This window comes from Apaloderma vittatum, unplaced genomic scaffold (assembly GCF_000703405.1).
Source record: "Apaloderma vittatum isolate BGI_N311 unplaced genomic scaffold, ASM70340v1 scaffold1894, whole genome shotgun sequence".
Classification (NCBI taxonomy): domain Eukaryota; kingdom Metazoa; phylum Chordata; class Aves; order Trogoniformes; family Trogonidae; genus Apaloderma; species Apaloderma vittatum.
In genome coordinates, this window is record NW_009711902.1 from 72,080 (window position 1) to 89,049 (window position 16,970).

Genomic DNA, 16,970 nt, shown 5'->3' on the forward strand with positions numbered 1-16,970 from the left:
TCTAGCCAGGGTGGTTTGGGCGTGCAGGACCTACTCACCGGAGCAGGGTGTGGGTCCCGGGTTGTGGAGACCCCTTCGGCAGGGAAGGGAAAGTCGACTCTGGATCAGGCTTTGCAGCTCCAGGAGGCAGAAAGTTCAAATGCCAAAGCAAACAACGAGCTTGCAGTGGTTCCTGGAAAGGAAGAAGCAAGCTCTTGTGTCGAAATAACTGCTCCTCAAGTCCCCAGGGCGCTCGTCCTCCGTCAGCAATTGCAAAAAAATCCAGCTCTTCATCCTCGTCTGCCTGCGGCCAAGCACCCCATCCTCTAAGGAAACCTCCCCAACCCCAAAAAACCTCCCCCTACCCTTGCTGCAGCTTTTATAAGGGTTGGAGGGGCAGCTCAGCTGCAAAGAGTCTGGCCCTGCTGACACACCTGCTTGCACTTTGCCTCTTCAGGGGCAGCTCAGTCCTTTCTGCAGAGGCGAACAGCTGAGGGGGGGCGAAAATTGCTTCAAAACTGCTTTTCTTGTTTGTTTTTCTTTGTAGTGGGTTTAGCATCGGGGTCTCTTTGCTACTCTGGGGGCCTTTCAGGCTGATTTCTGCTAAGGATCTCTCATTCTCTTCCAAATCTGAGCTTTAAGTGCAGGGATTTCTGTCTCTGTAGATAAAAAAAAAAATCATAGCACACCAGCTACATGATGTGCCTCTCTTTGTATGACCTTAGGCAGAGGTCGCTTCATGTTTTTCTAACGTGATAGAATAGTCTGAGCTTTGCGACATGTCCTGATTTTACAGATTAAAATAACATCTATGTTACTGTGCAAAACTACACAAATAGGGTCTTCGAAGTGAATTTATAAACCCCAGCCCACGATGTGCCTCTAGACCACAGCTCTAACACCAAATGCAGCAACACACAGTTTGGATGGCGGGAGAAGCTACTTTGCTAGGAAGCGAGCTGGAGTCTAACGAGCTGTTTTCACAAGAGGTCATTAAAAAGACTGCATCAGCACAGCAAAGCAAAAAAAAAAAATCTATTAGAGTAATAGTGTGATAAAGTGAAGCTGACTCCTTTAACCCTGACAATAGGGGTGGGAAACAGCAGCTGGGTTCATCAGCATTTTTAATATGAAGCTTCGCCTCTCCCTTACTAGGTGCCAATTAGAAAGATGCAGTTACTTTGGGGCTGAAAGACTATTTTTCAGTATATATGAGCAGCAAGCTGCTTGTTGTATATAAAGGATGGATTCTGGCACACAAGGATTAGAGACGGGAGATGTTTGCCTCTGGAAGGATTTGGCATCGCCTCTTCTAGAGCATCTAACAAGTGCTTAAGCTGGGAGGTCCGTTCTCTAGACTCTAGGCAGTGATTAGTGGGGATAAAGAGCCTTCTTCAAAGTCTAGTTATAAGCAGGTTCTAAATCTGATGCCTGGAATTAAGCAGTAATACCTTCTTGTTCTCCCTCTCCCTGATGTGCAGATGCTGAGGCAGGTGCATCTTAAATCGAGAAGAACGTCACAAAGATCCCAGCAAAGGGACCTGGAGCTCCGAAACCATAAAGCCGTTCTACTTAATATAAAAGCTGCAATATCTATTTATAGAGAGAGAAATGGAAAGCTAATGCTATTTTTGGCATATTTAAGCCAGATCCCATTCAGTGTTTGAACTTGGGAAGTACTGGGTGAATGCTAGATCGCTAGAAATCCGTAGCTGATTTCTGTGGGAGCTGGGATTCCTGGTGAGGTTTGAATTCTGAACTTGAAGAGAAGACTTTTCTGCTCTCTCTCTTGACTCACAGCTCACAACCACGTGATCCCAACCATCTGTTTGCTAACCTTTCTGATTTAAGCTTGAAATACTCAAACTCCCTCTGCCTCGTCCTCCTGAGAAAAGCAAAAAAAAAAAACAACCAACAAAAAAGTAGCATTAGTGCTGTCAAATTCCTTGTTTGTTTTCTCTCAGCATGGCCCAGGAGCTTGGGTTGGGAGATCCCCCTGTTAGCACACTCACATGGCAAAAGCTGCTCTCAATTTGTATGTTGTTACTCGTTCTTTACCTGAGGAGTGTAAATTATTAAGATCTTACTAAAATGCTAAAAGGTGCCTGGGAAGTGCCTCAGCAGCACGAGGTCTTCTGGCAGGGGCTGGTGCGAGATCTCTTGACTCCCAGATCTCTTTATTCCGTGGGAATGCAGCCTGCAGTGGGCAGCAAACTCTGTCTAAAGCTAAATATTAGGAAATATTAGCAAAGATTAATAGCAGCAAGTACCCTGAAAAGAAGGATGGGAGGAGGCAGAAGGGACCTGAGCTGGGGATGCTCAACCTGGACTCCTTTCAGATGTTACAGGTTGAACAGCCAGAAACAGAAATCATTGGTTTGTTTTCAAAAGGCTTTTTGGTTTTGTTTTTTTCTTTCCACCACGGATCTGGTTAAATTTGCTATCAAAAGCATCTCTGCACTCCGACAACCTTCAGATTCTGCCAGTTTCGCTCAATTTCAGTCTTCAGATTTTCCTATTACTGGCAACAAGGCCAGCACGCTGTATTAAAAGAAAATATTTGATATTTCTATTCATAGCCAGAACTCTATGGATGGCTCTAAAGCGAAAAACAATAAAGATAAGCTACAACCCCCCTCACTCTTAGGACTAAATTGAGCAGCTACGGTTGAACACACAAAGGGAGTGGCTCTTTAGTGGTTGAACGCACCCAGATCGCTCTTTTTCGGAGCCCAGGCTCGCTCATCAAGGCGGCAAAAGCTCTTGTACTAACAATTTAGCAACAAAAGGTTGAGTGCAGGAAGGAAGGAAGAAGGCAGAAGGATCAAGCTATCTCTCAGGACCACTGTGCTTCTGCAAAAATACAAGAAAGTGCCTTTGCCTGACCTCTAGACACAACCAGAACGTTCCTTGGGCAGCGCTGGTTTTTGCAGCCTCGGGCTGGTAAGACATCCAGTGTTGCACGTAGGTTTCTGATTTAGACCCTTCAATAACTCAATTATTTCTGAGCACCGGCTTCAGAGACACCAATTTTCTGGAATAAGAGGTCAGCGTTGGTTTATGGTGATAAGGGTTGATCGCCACTACTAGGGAGCTGCTTCGTTTTTCCTTTTCAGCTAAATTTAATTTAGAGGAAAGTTTGTGCTCTCGATGCAAATTTGAGAGGGGAGGGAGAGAGTGGGACAATAGGATGCCTTAAAGAAGAAAAACACCATTTATTTTGTCACTTTTTTTTTTTTACACCGTCCTCTCCATACAAGTTTCATCGTAACAATTAATACATTTTTTTTTAAAAAAACACACCAAGATAGCTTGCAAAATTATATATACTTTAATATCCAAAAAGTACATTGCATATATATAGTAGCAAAAGCCCTGTTTCCATGGGTAATTTCTCCATACTTCAATTTTGCGATTATTGCAGTAATGTTACTTATAAACATCCCGAAAGCACTAAGACCTAAACTGATTAACTTGATCTTCTTTCCTTTTTCCCATTCTGTTAAATAATGGCATCAGTGCTTCTGTTTAAAGTTACAAGCAGACTATAATGTTCTGGTTTCGGGCTCTCCTCCTGCAATCGGATGCACATGGACCAAATCTTGCGCCCGAGGTCGTGTCTAGACTCGATTATTTGTGATCCCGTTAATTGGTTGCCAGTTAATACAAGTTAGCTAATAGGTTGTACATGGGTTTCTCACCTCCCTTACAGACATCTGTTCTAAAACACAAAATTCTTGTGGTTTACCCGTCTGTTTGCGCCGTTTGCGGATCGTCAAATTAACATGTGCAAAAATTAGAGGGGGCTGAGAGTTTCTTGTGCATCTGAAATCGCGATGGAACAACTCCCGGTGAAAGTTTTTGGAAAGATGTTACGGGAAGCAACATCTCCCAAGTGGCTGAGATCTTGCCAAAGCTCAAGGTTTCGGGGAAAAATAATGGCAAAATATTTAAATAGTTGGTTTAAAACGCCGGGGCGTGTTTTCAATCAGCTTCAAGGCAAACATGTTGGCTAAGTGGAATTAATCTGCTGAAAAGATAAAACTCTACTCTAGGCAAACCCAGGGAAATCTGGAAGGTTTCTGGCTACTTTGGGGGTCGCTTATGGATCCAATTGCAGGACTGAGGCTCTCTCCGACAGATACATTACTCACGTCTTATTTTTTTTTTTTTTAGCAAAAAGTACAAAGCTACAGCCCAAATGTACAGATTGAGAAGATGTACAAATTATATTAAAAAAAAACCCCAACAGAACGACAAACAAAAACAACCCACAAACAACTGAGCTGATAGTAAAAAACAAAACAAAACAAAACAAACCTGCATTTGTGACCGAGGTCAACTCGTTTTATTTAATCTTTCTTTTAAAACTGTGAGATATAGGGAAAAAAAAATAACTCTGCATAATTTATACAGTAATTTGCCTTCTGATTTGTTGACCCTTTGGATGACGGTCTGACAAACGCACAGCGTTCGCGAATCGGTAGCATTTAGCGATCCCTAAGACTCTGGCCGAGCTCAGGGGCCTGCTGTCATTTATTTTACTTCACTTTTGCTTTCAAGGAATGCCTGTGCTTGACATTAGGTTACTTTTTGTTCTGGTTTCTGATGTTTCTGGAGTTAATAGACAGTCTAATGAAGCTGTAACACTCTAGAAAAGTTCCTTCAATGCCCTTTACTTCTTAAAATATACATGTACATATATATATATGAATATATATATATATATATTTAAATTCCAGTTGGGTGAAAATCCTCATCTGCCTTAAAGCTAAGATTCCAGTTGCAGTCCCCTGCAGCCCAATGTCCTCCGCATAATGGTCAAACTGCCTTAACCTCTCCATAGCGAGAAAAAAACCACAAGTGTAGTCATCTTTTCCTACGACCCACAGCTGGATCTATGTCTTGTCATCCTTAAAAATTTCTCTCATCAAAAAGCTAATAATCGTTCCAGGTAATGGTGACCAATCTTCATGGCCAATTCCTACGGAGGACAGAAGCGTTAAAAACCCAAGAAAATGCAGAGTACTGGCCCAAAGAAGCATCCCTCTCTCAGTCCAAGACACAAGAGGCAGAATTACCAAAGGAAAAGGTTTGATCCAGGAATAACCAACATCCAGTTTTAATTCTTCCCCAGAAAGGCCACGTTTATCCATTAAGGGTCCCCCGAAATAAAACCGTCAAAATCCCGGCAGGAAAGGAGAAAGTCCAACCGGACTGATCAAGGCCACTCGAAGATAAAAACATCTAGTAATAGCTGCCCAAGTGTGGCGATACGTGGGCGTTGGGGTGGCGAGGGACGTTGGGGTTTGGGTAGATGCTTCCTGCAGGGGAGGTCCAATAAGGTGAGGCTGCTCCGAAGAAACTGGATGACGTGACGGGCATGGAGGAGGGGTGCGGGGGAACAAAGTTCACCTTCTGCTGGTGGGCGTGGTAGGACGGCATGTAGGAGAGATCTGAAGGGTACTTGTACATCGTCGACTCGGTGGGGTGAGGCTGGAGAGCCTGGGCGATGCCGTGAAAGTCAAATTTGTAGGCATACCTTTTGCCGTGCACTTTGGTCATAATGTTCTTGTCGTAGTAGTATCGGAGGGCTCGGCTCAGCTTGTCGTAATTCATGTTGGGCTTGCTCTTGCGTTCTCCCCAGCGCCGCGCCACTTCGTCGGGGTCCGTCATCTTGAACTCGCCGTTGGTCCCTTCCCACGTGATGCAGCTGGCGTTGGAACTGTCCGACAGCAGCTCGAGGAGGAACTGCCACAGTTGGATCTGCCCGCTCCCTGCGAGAGAGGAAAGGAAATGATTTGGGCTTTCCTGCTTAAAAGCAAAGACAAAGGCAGGAAACAGAAGGACTATCTCGATCTCTACTGGGAACTGCTCCTTCAAGCCTTAGAAAGCCTTACGTAGGAATGGATAAACTGTTCCCAGCAAACAAGTTAGTCAACCCTTTGTTCTGTTGGTGAGTTTGAGGGCAGATTAGATTTCGTAATGGTCGCCTTTGGCCTTAAAATCTCCGGACTGGTCATAAACAGGCATTTTCCCGAGCAGCATTTTCCACTGAATAGTTAATGCAGTAAATTTCAGCTCTCAGTTGCTTACTCTTTACCATAGGCATTGTTTGGGATACCCCCAGGTGGTGATCTGAGTTATGTAAGATTGCTTCTTCCCCAGACTAGATGACTCCAGATTTTATTTGCTATGGTCATACTAATAGTAAAGAGCCCTATGAGGATGTTTCCTTACAAGCATTCGATGGATACAAGTTTGTTTAGCTCAAGATTTACTCCAAGACTTATTCTCCAAAGTCAGGGATTGTTTTCTAGGGACAGTTACCACACGGTGACTTTCGGAGATGTTTTGTGCCTCCCGTCCACCTAATCCATAGCAAAGAGTGAAAAACTAACCTGTACTGCAAATCTGAGAGACCAGCACTTAAGTCCTCTATAAAACTCTCCTTAGGGAATTCTGTTTTGGAGTAAAAATGTTCAGGGTGGTGGTTTTGTCCTGGCAAAGATGGTGTTGCACCAATTGCCTCGCTTTGCTGTAAGGATCTTTGCTAAACTAACCTCTTTGATGACGGAATTTGAAGATGAACTCACCTGGATTGGCTAGTCGGCTACTAGTGGGCCCCAAGATTTGATAGGGATCTAAAAAAAACACCAAAAAACAACACTCAGGAAAAGCTATTTGTAAAGAAGTGTCATCAAAAGGAAACTACAGTTCACTATTATTTATTCTAGAAACCAGTTCAAACGTTCTTTATCCTTATTGCTGGTTCTCTTAGGGCCTGACACAGACTCTTATTTCTTATTTTTAAACAACCAGCAATTATTTATGGAATCAAAAACGGCCCAGCCTTGCCTTCTTTCGAAGTCTGTAATCTTTTCCGACATACCCTACACTTACGTGTCAACTAGAAAACATGAAATGTGAACAAAAAAAAAGAAGTGTGAGATGTTAGAAGTGTAACAAATCAGGACCTATAACCTGAAACCAATCAGTAACCTATATTTCTCCTAAAAAAAGAGCTGGAGAGCAGGTAAGAATTTCAAATTAGCAGTTGAGCTTGCTTCCCTCTCAGGTCGATGAAATGTTCACCCAACTCTCCCTTTCTGAAGCAAACAGAGCATTAGACACAAATGAGAGTAACAGGAGCTCGGTCACTGGCTCCAACGAGGCTGTTTCTTGAAAAAAACCAACCATGATGCATTTATTAGGAATGAATTCCCTCCCTTTTTGTGGGCTCTCCTGAGCCCTAGTCTCTACATGGTTACCTGGCTGGGGCCGTTGCTGCTCGGTCGTCTTATTCACATTTTGCGTCCCCGCGACAGGAGGGCCTGTAAAGACAGAGAAGGGTCGTATGCAGGCTAGAAATCACACTCTAAAATTAAGATGTTTCGCTAGAAATTGAAGGTTTCAACTGTAAGGTATGTGCATCATATGTGGATGAGGCGAGAAAAAATATCATGCATACTTTAATAATTTTCTCTCTCTTGTTGCAACTTCCACTCTAGTTTACAACCATGTTTTGAGCAGAAAATATGGTTTTTTTCCAACGTGTAAATTCTGAACTTCTTCCATGTTGGAACTTTTCTCAATATTTATTTTTTTTTCAGAAGCACAAATTCATTTTTAAAGCACCCTTTCTATGCAAATAAACGTCTCTGTTTACCAAATGAAACATTTTGTTGAAAATATCTCAACATCAAGATCCGTTCCTCCTCTACATATTGTTTCTCACAATAGAAAACTCTTAAGTCAAAGAATTGTCTTCACTATTAGAGAATTCATACCACTGCCCCATCCCATTCTCCTGACTGCATCGTAGGGGGGATCTAATGACAAAAGAAAACAGGAACAGAGGGTTTGAAATAAACTTTTCCTAGATAAAACCTTGCAAGAATTTAACTTTATATCTCAATCCCAGTTGGGGTTGGGTCTGGCTGCTTGGGGAATACTCAAGCCTGAAGTGTACTCGTTGCTCTCGATGGGATTTAGGGTGCAACTCCTTCCCTCCAAAACTTTCTCTTAGCCCAAGATGACAGAAAAGGCCCAAAAAAGGAGGCTGAGATGACCCCTTTCTTTATTTGCCCCCCTAAAATCAAGGTCAACTTTAAAACAAGCAGGCCAACATATGGAACACAGTATGGAGGCTGTTGTAAAGAGAAAGGGAAGGGGAAAAAAGCGTCCTCTCGAGAGAAATGGGATGGAGCGAGCGCTGCCTCGTGCCCCCTTGGGCTGCCCAGCTCCCTCCTGGCGCTGGGAAAGCCACCACAGCTTTGAAATTACAGCCTTCTGGTTATTGGCATGGAAAGGAAAACAGAGAAAGAGGGAAGGGGAGGGGAAGAAAGGGAGAGAAAGAGAAGGGAGGAATGCAGGGGGGAAGTAGAGCTCATGTCATCTGCCTGGTTTTATTTTGATTTGGGTTTTTTTAACTAAGAAGCCACAAACCCCGCTGCAAATAGATCAGAAACTGTTGTAAATAAGGTGCTATAAGATGGGATTTTTCTCTTTGGAAACCCGTGGTTTCCATCTGGCTTTTCCCACGTCCCCTTTGCAACCAATCTCTGAGTTCCATTTCTCCCCCCTGGCATTTCCTTACAACCAGAGCGATGCTTTGGGCAATATTTCGGAAAAGACACGAGAGAGAGAGCGCTAGGTGAAAGCTCAGGAATTTCCACCGGTCGAGGTGTTAATGTACATTTTGGGGTAGCTCAATCAGAAGGAGTTTTGCCATTGTGCAATTTTAAAGGAAAGGTCACTTACATGAGGATCCTGTTTAAAAAAAAAAAGAAAAAGAAAGGGAGCAATTTATTTTCGAACAGAAAAATTATTTTGAAATTGGAGGTGAAATTTCTTTTCCACAAGCAGAACACATTGAAAATTTTCCATTTTGTTTTGGGTCAGATAATTGTCTGAAGTGAATCAGTTGCTACAGATGGTTTGGCTGATTCAGATGCATCAGAAGGGTTAAATATGACCGTGAGCAGTACAGGCATTGATATTGAAATAACGCATTCGCTCAGCTCCTGCAAGTTTCCATCTCTTTCTGGCAAAAAAAAAAAAAATCCAAATCCACTAAGCTATTTTCGTTTTGTTTTCACAAAAATCTGTGCAACGTGAAAGAACCGCACCAGCCCTCCCGGTTTCCAGGCCCAGACTCTCAAGCTGAACGTGTTTAAAACAAAATGGAAAAGGCAGAGCCAGGGAAACCATCCAGAGAGTCAAGTTTCTGCAAAAACAATATCGTTCCCAGGACCTGACGCCCAGTGGCTCGACGAGATCCTACAGAACTCCAGCCAGACGGTTCGTTACAGGGAGAGTCTTATCTGTCATTAAAACCACTCGGATTTTACACCAAAACTTGCAGTGCTGTGGAAATTCGATTAAAAGGCTTGGGCTGAGCTCCTCTTCTGGTGTAAATCAGCAAATAACTACGGTGAAGCGAGGGGCAAATTTATACCAGCTCAGGATCAGGTCCCCAAGTCTGTTTTCGACTTAAAAGACCCAGTGGAACACCAGCCCTCTGACAAATGTGCGTTCAATACAAAATGGAATTAAAGAGCAGAGAATAAATCATAGATGCTTTCAAGAGATGTCATTCTGCAGCTGTCTGGTTTATGTCCAGAAATTCCCCAGAATGAATGCCTACCCTCTTATGAGGAAGGTAAAGGATATTAATAACGCTTTGCACTTCCACAGCACCTTTCAGCCAAGGATCTCACGGCTTTGCAAACACGCAGCGTGCCTGCAGAGGAGGTTACATATAATTTTATTTATTTACGTGCATAAATGCACTTTCCGCAAGCTTTCGCTGCCTTTTCCAGACGAAGTGGCTTTCCCAAAAGTCGGGCTATGTGGGACAGACTGCACAGCCTTGGTGTCTGCAACCTTCCTAACCTTGGGCTAGACTTTCTCACCCCAAACCTCCTGCTTCTCCACCCTCTGTGCCATTTAGAAGTTGAAGATATGATGTATGAGAGAGCAAACCCTCCGTGATAAGCTTGAAAAAGTTCTTTTTTTTTTTCTTCCTAAGCCTGAGAGCAAGAAGGGGGAAGCTTTCAGCTGAACAATAGGCTTACAGTCCCCGTGCTTCCTGAGCCGCTCGGTGAGCGCTGACAGCCCCTTCATCCTGCCCTCGCCGTAGGAGCTTTTTCAGTCAAACCAAATTCAGGCGCAATTTTATGCTACCAGCTCCTCACGAGGTAAATTGCCAAGACCGAGCTCAGCCTACGGACAATTCTGTGTTATGTCCAGTGTTACAGCTCGGTCTCAGCAAGTTGTTTCATCCCCTGAGGTGGGATTTCCACCTGGAAAAAAGCTTTGAGTCGGCCTTTGTAGAAGATATCTGGAGAAAGACAGGATGCTTTGAGTTGGAAAGGTCCTTAAAGATCATCCAGTTCCAACCAGGGACACCTTCCACCAGGTCAGGTCACTCCAAGCCCCGTCTGACCTGACCTTGAGCACTTCCAGGGAGGTGTTTTCTTGATAAAGGTAAGTTCCCCAAGCCTCAGCAAATTGTCTGACTGCTTACGTTGCCTCCTTCTCCTTTTGAAAGGCACTGGCAGCCTCTGGCCAAGCCTATCTCGCTGGCTCAGATGAATAATAACAACAGGAATAGCTGTAGTCATTTAGCCATCACCTGGTGGGTTCCTCACCACAGCATCTCGGGAGACTTTATGACAGAAAGGTCGAATCTCCTCCGTTTCACGTGACAGAAAAAAAGGCCAAACCAGAAATACAGCAGGAACTGCTCCTGAATATTGTTTGATTTGGTTAGGGAGCACTGTATTTCTAGAGAGGACTTGGCCTTACAGATTTCAACGAAGCAAATTAGGAGAAGGCTTCAAAATTGAAGCTATAGGATCCACAGTCTGGTTTTTGCAAGGACTCCTTCTGCTTCGGTAGGAAGCAAAGACCCTGGCTTGGTGGCTGGAATTTAAATTACCTTCTCTAAATGGGGAAAGCAGAACCATGTGTCCTGGGGGATCCAGGCTTGTGATTAATCCAAGTGGTCACTTGGGGTCTATTTTGCGGCAACTGCTTTATAGGGAGAGAGAGAAAGGAGGGCGCAGGACCTCACCGCTTTTTCCTCCCTAAGCGAGGCTGTGCGTGGTGGCACTATTCCGGTGTCTTGGAAAAGTCCCAGCGGAGGCGCACGGGAACAAAAAACACTGCTGCTGCAAACCAAGCATGTAAGCAAGGTCTGCCAGAGGTGCCGAGCATCCAGCCCGCACACTCCCGTCCTTTAACCTCCTGGAGATCGCATTGAAGACGTGGGGTTGTGTTTAAAGCCAGTTGGAGAGAGGGAACCCAGACTGTGGTTTTTTTCGGAGAGGCGAGGAAGCCAAAAACACCTCCAGCTCCTCCTAGAAACATTAGAGGCATTGTCTGAAACGGTGGCAGCGAACGTAAAGGTTGTAGGCTCTCTGAGGTTCTTCCCAGGCCCACCAGTACGGCTGGAATTAAGTAATTCTAAGTCTGCCCACTAAGAGGAAGCAAGTAGCTGAGCACAGAATAATTTCAAAATAACTCCTAGTCTACGTTGTCCGGCTATTTGATTATTACACAACTAAAAACAAAACCAAACCATCTCCACATTGCTGTTAAGCTGTTTTACTGATAAGAAGCTGGCACGGAAAGCAAAGCCCAGGCTTGGAACAACATTGGGTTTTGACCTGAAGTCAACTCAAAGCAAGCCAGAAGGGACTGGCTGCTGGATTTACATAAGAAATCTGTTGCAGAGCACGGACACGAAGAGCAGGTTTATCTTGGGGAAGCTCTGAAAGGAGCTGAGAGCATAGTTATGCGTCTCTATCCCTATGGAAATACAGATTTAATGTTTCTGATTTTACTCCTATCCTAGATCACAGAATCCTAGACTGGCCTAGGCTGGAAGGGACCTTAGAGATTGTTTACTCCAACCTCCCTGTCATGGGCAGGGACACCTCTCAACTAGATCAGGCAACACATGGGGACCAAACGGGGGTCGAACCCGCGATAGATCCAGTGTTGGATTAAAGTTCCGTGGCTGAAACCGACTTACTTCCAGGATCTGGAGCTTAATCTAGTGCACAGAGCTCTTCTCCCCCGTTGCAGGACTCCAAAACTTGGAGTCACTCCCTGTTTGCTCTCGGCCGTAGGTGACAGCCCCCAGTTGGGCGAGCGGGGCTAGAAAAACATACCGGAGCTGAGAAGCGCTGGAGCTTCCTGATTCGCATCTGAGCTGCCCCGTGCAACGCTCACAAAGACACATTATGAAGAAAAGAAGGAAGTAATGTGAATTATTTGGGTTGCTGTTTCTTTTTTTTTTTAGTATTGGCGTCAGAACTCCCAACGCACGGCTCATGAAGACTGAGAAATCCCTCACCGTCGACATACGTGTCAAAACTGGATAATTCTGGAAGGCAAATTTCTGAGCACCCTCTGCACCTTTGGTCAAAAGCACACAGAGGCACAAAGCGAGTGTTTTACCTCCACCCTGGGGTAAAACCAAAGAGCTGCCGTGGTTTGCAAAAAAACTGCACAAATGCAGAAGTGAAGAAAAAGAAACGCTTGCTCATGGAGGAGAAAAAAAAAGAAAAGCAAGACGCAGCAACGGACACGTAAGAGAAAAGGGAAGATGCCAGCATTTTCACAGAATTTGCCCGTTTAACTCCCGATCAGGAGACAAATTTAACCCTCGTCTTAGGGAAGAGCCAAAGCAAACGTGTAAAAAAGTCCACCCCCCCTCCTCCACGTGCAATAACATCGCTCGCAGTGCACCCTAGGCAAAAAAATAATAGCTCTTTTGCTGGGGGAAAAGGAAGGATAATGGTTACTTAGAAAGTGCTCCAGACGAGCTGTCAGGTTGAATTCAGAGAACTGGAGTCTACTCTGGGACAGCGCTGGCTCGGGGTGATCCCTTGTGAGTTGGGTTTCCTGCCTGCTACAGCTTAAAGACAACGATTCTTTGTTTCCCGTTTTTTTCTGGTGAAAAAACACACGCCTGCCTCCGAAGAGGGTCAGGGAGAAAGCAGACAAAACACCAACTCTGGAATTTCAAAGGAAAACAATTAAAAAAAGAAAAATCTGAGAGCGTTAGCTACTGTCTCTCCCGAAATCATAAATCCCCGCATTGGCCGTGCAATAAGAGAAGCACCAAAAAAGCCTCCCCCCCACCTTTTTTTTTTTTCTGCTTTGGAGCTAAAATTGGGACATTTCATCACTGGGCACACAAATATCAATGACAAATGTTTTAGCGTGTACAGACAACCAAGAGGGGACGAAGCTGCATCTGCTTTTTCTCTGACACAGCGAAGGGTTTTTGAGCTCTGCTCTGAGCAAGGGGCTTTACAGACACACTCAAAAGAAGAGCTTACTGGCCAATATTTTTCACATGACAAGCTTTGAAATCTGAAAAAATGGCCTTTCCAAGAGAAGAATATTACGCAGGAATTTGAGAGTACCTTCCTATGGGAAGTGTGCTGCCTGTGGTCTCTGCCCCTCTCCAGCCCCTCCCCGAATCTTTCCAAGCCGTCACCCAAAATTGCCGCTGGATTTGGATTTAAAGAGCTCCTGGAAATCTAAAGGAAAGAGGAAAGCGATTGTGGCCCTGATGGTGAGAAAAGCAGCTGCATAGAGTCATGTTTTGTTAAGGAACCTGCATGAGAGAGATGCTCCAACATCAGGAAATTCTTCCTTAGGGGCTCACGACCAAGATGGGTACGAGCCCACGGGGAAATCACCGTGTGAGTTTCAGAGATTTATTTCTCTTCTTAAATTTGCCAATAACCCAACAAAACATGCAGGCAAACACACCTTATACCCAAACATCCCTGCTGTCCACGCACACATACTTCTATAATGCAAACCTAAACGCCCAACAACCACAGACTAAATCCCTAAAATCCATTTCCTACCATCAATATTCAGGTATTCCCACGCAAATATCATCCCTCTTCAAAAGGCGGGCGGCACATCAGTTTTTCTCACGTTCTGCTCTAATTTCAGTTGGATTTACAAGACTTGGAGCTAGTTCTGGTTTACCACAATTCTAAGCTAACTAGCTTGCCTTAGGCTGAGCCTGATGTGTGCAGAGGATGGTGCTGGAGGATGAAGACCTATGCTGAAGCCAGCTTTTAAATCAAGATCATACCTAACCCAGAGCTTAGGTGTGATACCTGGCCCCATACCTGAGGCCAGAATGCTCACGGTTATCCAGGACACAGCCCTTTGGCCTCCAAAATGCTGTTGTATATGAATATAACTTCCATTTCCCTGTGGAAATCTACTTAAATGACATCGCTCTGAAGGTGAGGGATTTAAAATCTCCCCAGACTCGGGGCAGATAATGTGGTCTCAGATTATTTTTGCGTGTCTCCGGTACCTCCAGTGGACCAGCCCATCTCTCCACGAATCTTTCCATTCAGCCCATGAGAGCAACCTCGCTTCATTTTCCGCAAAACTCCTCGCTAGCCCAAAAAATGTTGGTGATTTTCATTAGAGCAATTTCTTTCTTGAGGGCAGCTGAAGACAATTTGTACCGATGACGCAAAATGCCAGAGTTTTGAGTGTCTATGAGGACAAGAAGCAAAGAAGCTTCTGGCAACAAGAGTCCTTTGAACACGACAAGGTTTCTACCTGTCAAGAAGTGCATCTGCTGCCTAAGTTGACTGTTTCGGCTGTGAAAGCAGTTGAACCCACTCAAAGCAGGTTCTACTGCAGAAGAGAAACGAGAGGGGCAAAAAAAAGAAGGGAAAAAACGGGAGCTCTTAGAGAACGTGCTAAAAAAGTTATAGGAAGAGTGAAGAAAATATTAGGGTTTTTTTCCTCTCTCTGTATTAGACTGTTTCATCACCTCCTCTTGCTTTTGAATCCTCAAGGGAAGGTGCTTAGAAAAAATTGTTTTGATTCGCAGGCACAGGAGAAGAGAAATGTTTTACAGGAGATTCAAGATGCACTCAATGTTTCTCCTTTCGAGAAGTTAAGGAGGCAAGAAAATATTTATAAAAACCAATGAGTTTCAACCTGAAAGTCCCTTTCCAAAAGAATATCAGCCTCCTGAGGTGAGCCCATTAAAAAGCCTTTAAAGGAAGGAAGGAAAATCTTGTTGCCTAACAAACTAGGCTGAGGAATTTCAAGCCCAGCTTTACGTTGGTCATGAATTTCTTCTGTGATATTGGACAAGACACTTTGCTCCTGACCTGTCAAGCCTGTCAAGCTCCCATGTCTCTTTTCCTGTCACTTTATCTCAGGAATAATATTTGGAGCTCAAATCGGAGGTTGGAGTGGGTCGGTTTATCCTAAAATAATCCTCAGCCGTCGAATGAACTCAGAGAAAATTTGTGCCTCGTGGGCAGAAATGGCAGAGGAATAGGTGGGATTTCCACATTTCTGTGCTAGTTCTTTCTTAATTTTTATTTGCCCGTCCCGTGGGGGTGTTTAGCCCTTTATTGACACGTGGTGAAAGTATCACGTAAAGTTCCAAACGCCGAGCTGACAGAAATCAAATGCAAACTTCTGTCGGCCACGCTAAAGAAACACACTCGAGGGCTGTAAAAACAGAGGGGAATGAACATTTTTTTCCCTCAATTTTCTCAAGGCCCCAACCTGCAAAGATAAAGCGCCTACAAAAATTCAGAGTGCGGTTTTACGCAGTTTCTCTTTAATAAAATAAACAAAATGAGCAGTATTCTTCCCTTTATTTTTAGCAACCGCCTGGCCTGAGACAGAAAGAATGGATGTGTGTGAATGTTCATGGGGGCAATTATGGATGGACACGTGGGTGTCTGCCTGCTTTATTAATTTTTTTATTTATTCGTTTTAAATAGATGACTGTTAGCATGGAAATAGTCACAGAAAAGCCTAAACAGCTCAAGGAGAGGGTTATATGCTGACCACAGTAAGTTAGAGAGCACAGGATCAGATTTTTGGTCTTTAACACCTTATTTGACCCATCTGGCTTACTGTCTTATGTAGGATGTGCATCTTACCCAACTCTCATAATTTTATCATGACTGAGAATCCAGGTTTTTTTCCTTAAAAAGGAATGGGACTGTAGCTGCAGAGGAAAACCTGACAGAAGAATATACAAACAACTCAAAAGCCTGAAAGAGCCTCAAGAGCGTCATTAACTTTTACACTTCAAGGTTTCTCAGCTGATCAGAATTTCTAATAGATTACAAATTTGGGGTTATTTGAAAAAGAAAATCAAAATATTCCAGAATGAAAATGTCAAAAAAGATACCCTTGGTCTTCCCTGCTGACAGATTCATGAATGGTTTTGGAAGACGTGAGTGGCTTTTATTCAATAACGGAATTTATTGCGAGAAAAATTTCCCCTTTCAACTATGAACTCGCTCAGAGAGAAATAGTCTCTCAATCCTTGGTATGTGTCTGAGATTTTGGACTGTTCCATGTGAAGAAAAAAGCATGCCAGCAGTTCATCCCCCCAGCCATGCAGAAGTATGAAGCTAACAAATACCCATTATATGCCACCATGTTGGCTGAACAAGAGCAAATGGGATTTTCAGCAGGGGTGAGGCTGCAAATGATGAATTATTCTATTTTAACCATGCTGTGCAGGCAGAGCCCGTCCGAACATTTTGTTGCCAGGGATATTATAGTAAAGGTCTAGTTTTAATGCAACCAAAAACATCACGAGAGCACATTTAGACGCAAGAGACTGACCTTCTTTGGTGGCAAGACGTGAGGAAGCTTCTGTGTGGGATGGAGTATTGTAGACCAGCAGCGAGCTACCTGCAAGGGAAAGAAAAGGAGCTTTCAGTGGGGAACCACGCAGGCAGAAAACGTCATCTCCGGGATCTAAAGACCTAATTTTGCAGACGATTAGGCACATGTTTTTCTCTGGCGGATATGATAAAAGCTGCATGTGCTACCCTTTCTCTGCTTGCAAACCAAAATTAAGACATTTGCATCCTTTGCTAATAAACTAATAATAAATAATAATGAATAATAGTAAATAATAATAAATGATAATAATAATAAATAAA

General features: G+C 43.9%; 1 protein-coding gene across 1 annotated transcript; it reads right to left on the reverse strand.

The window, feature by feature from the left end:
* Positions 1-4,243: 4,243 nt before the first annotated feature.
* FLI1 (Fli-1 proto-oncogene, ETS transcription factor) lies at positions 4,244-16,716 on the reverse strand (the record flags this gene model as incomplete). Its single annotated transcript, XM_009867774.1, has 4 exons — positions 4,244-5,756; positions 6,576-6,623; positions 7,251-7,313; positions 16,648-16,716. Coding segments are annotated over 4 exons (710 nt in total), but the record flags the coding sequence as incomplete, so codon positions are not given.
* Between the last annotated feature and the right edge of the window lie 254 nt (positions 16,717-16,970).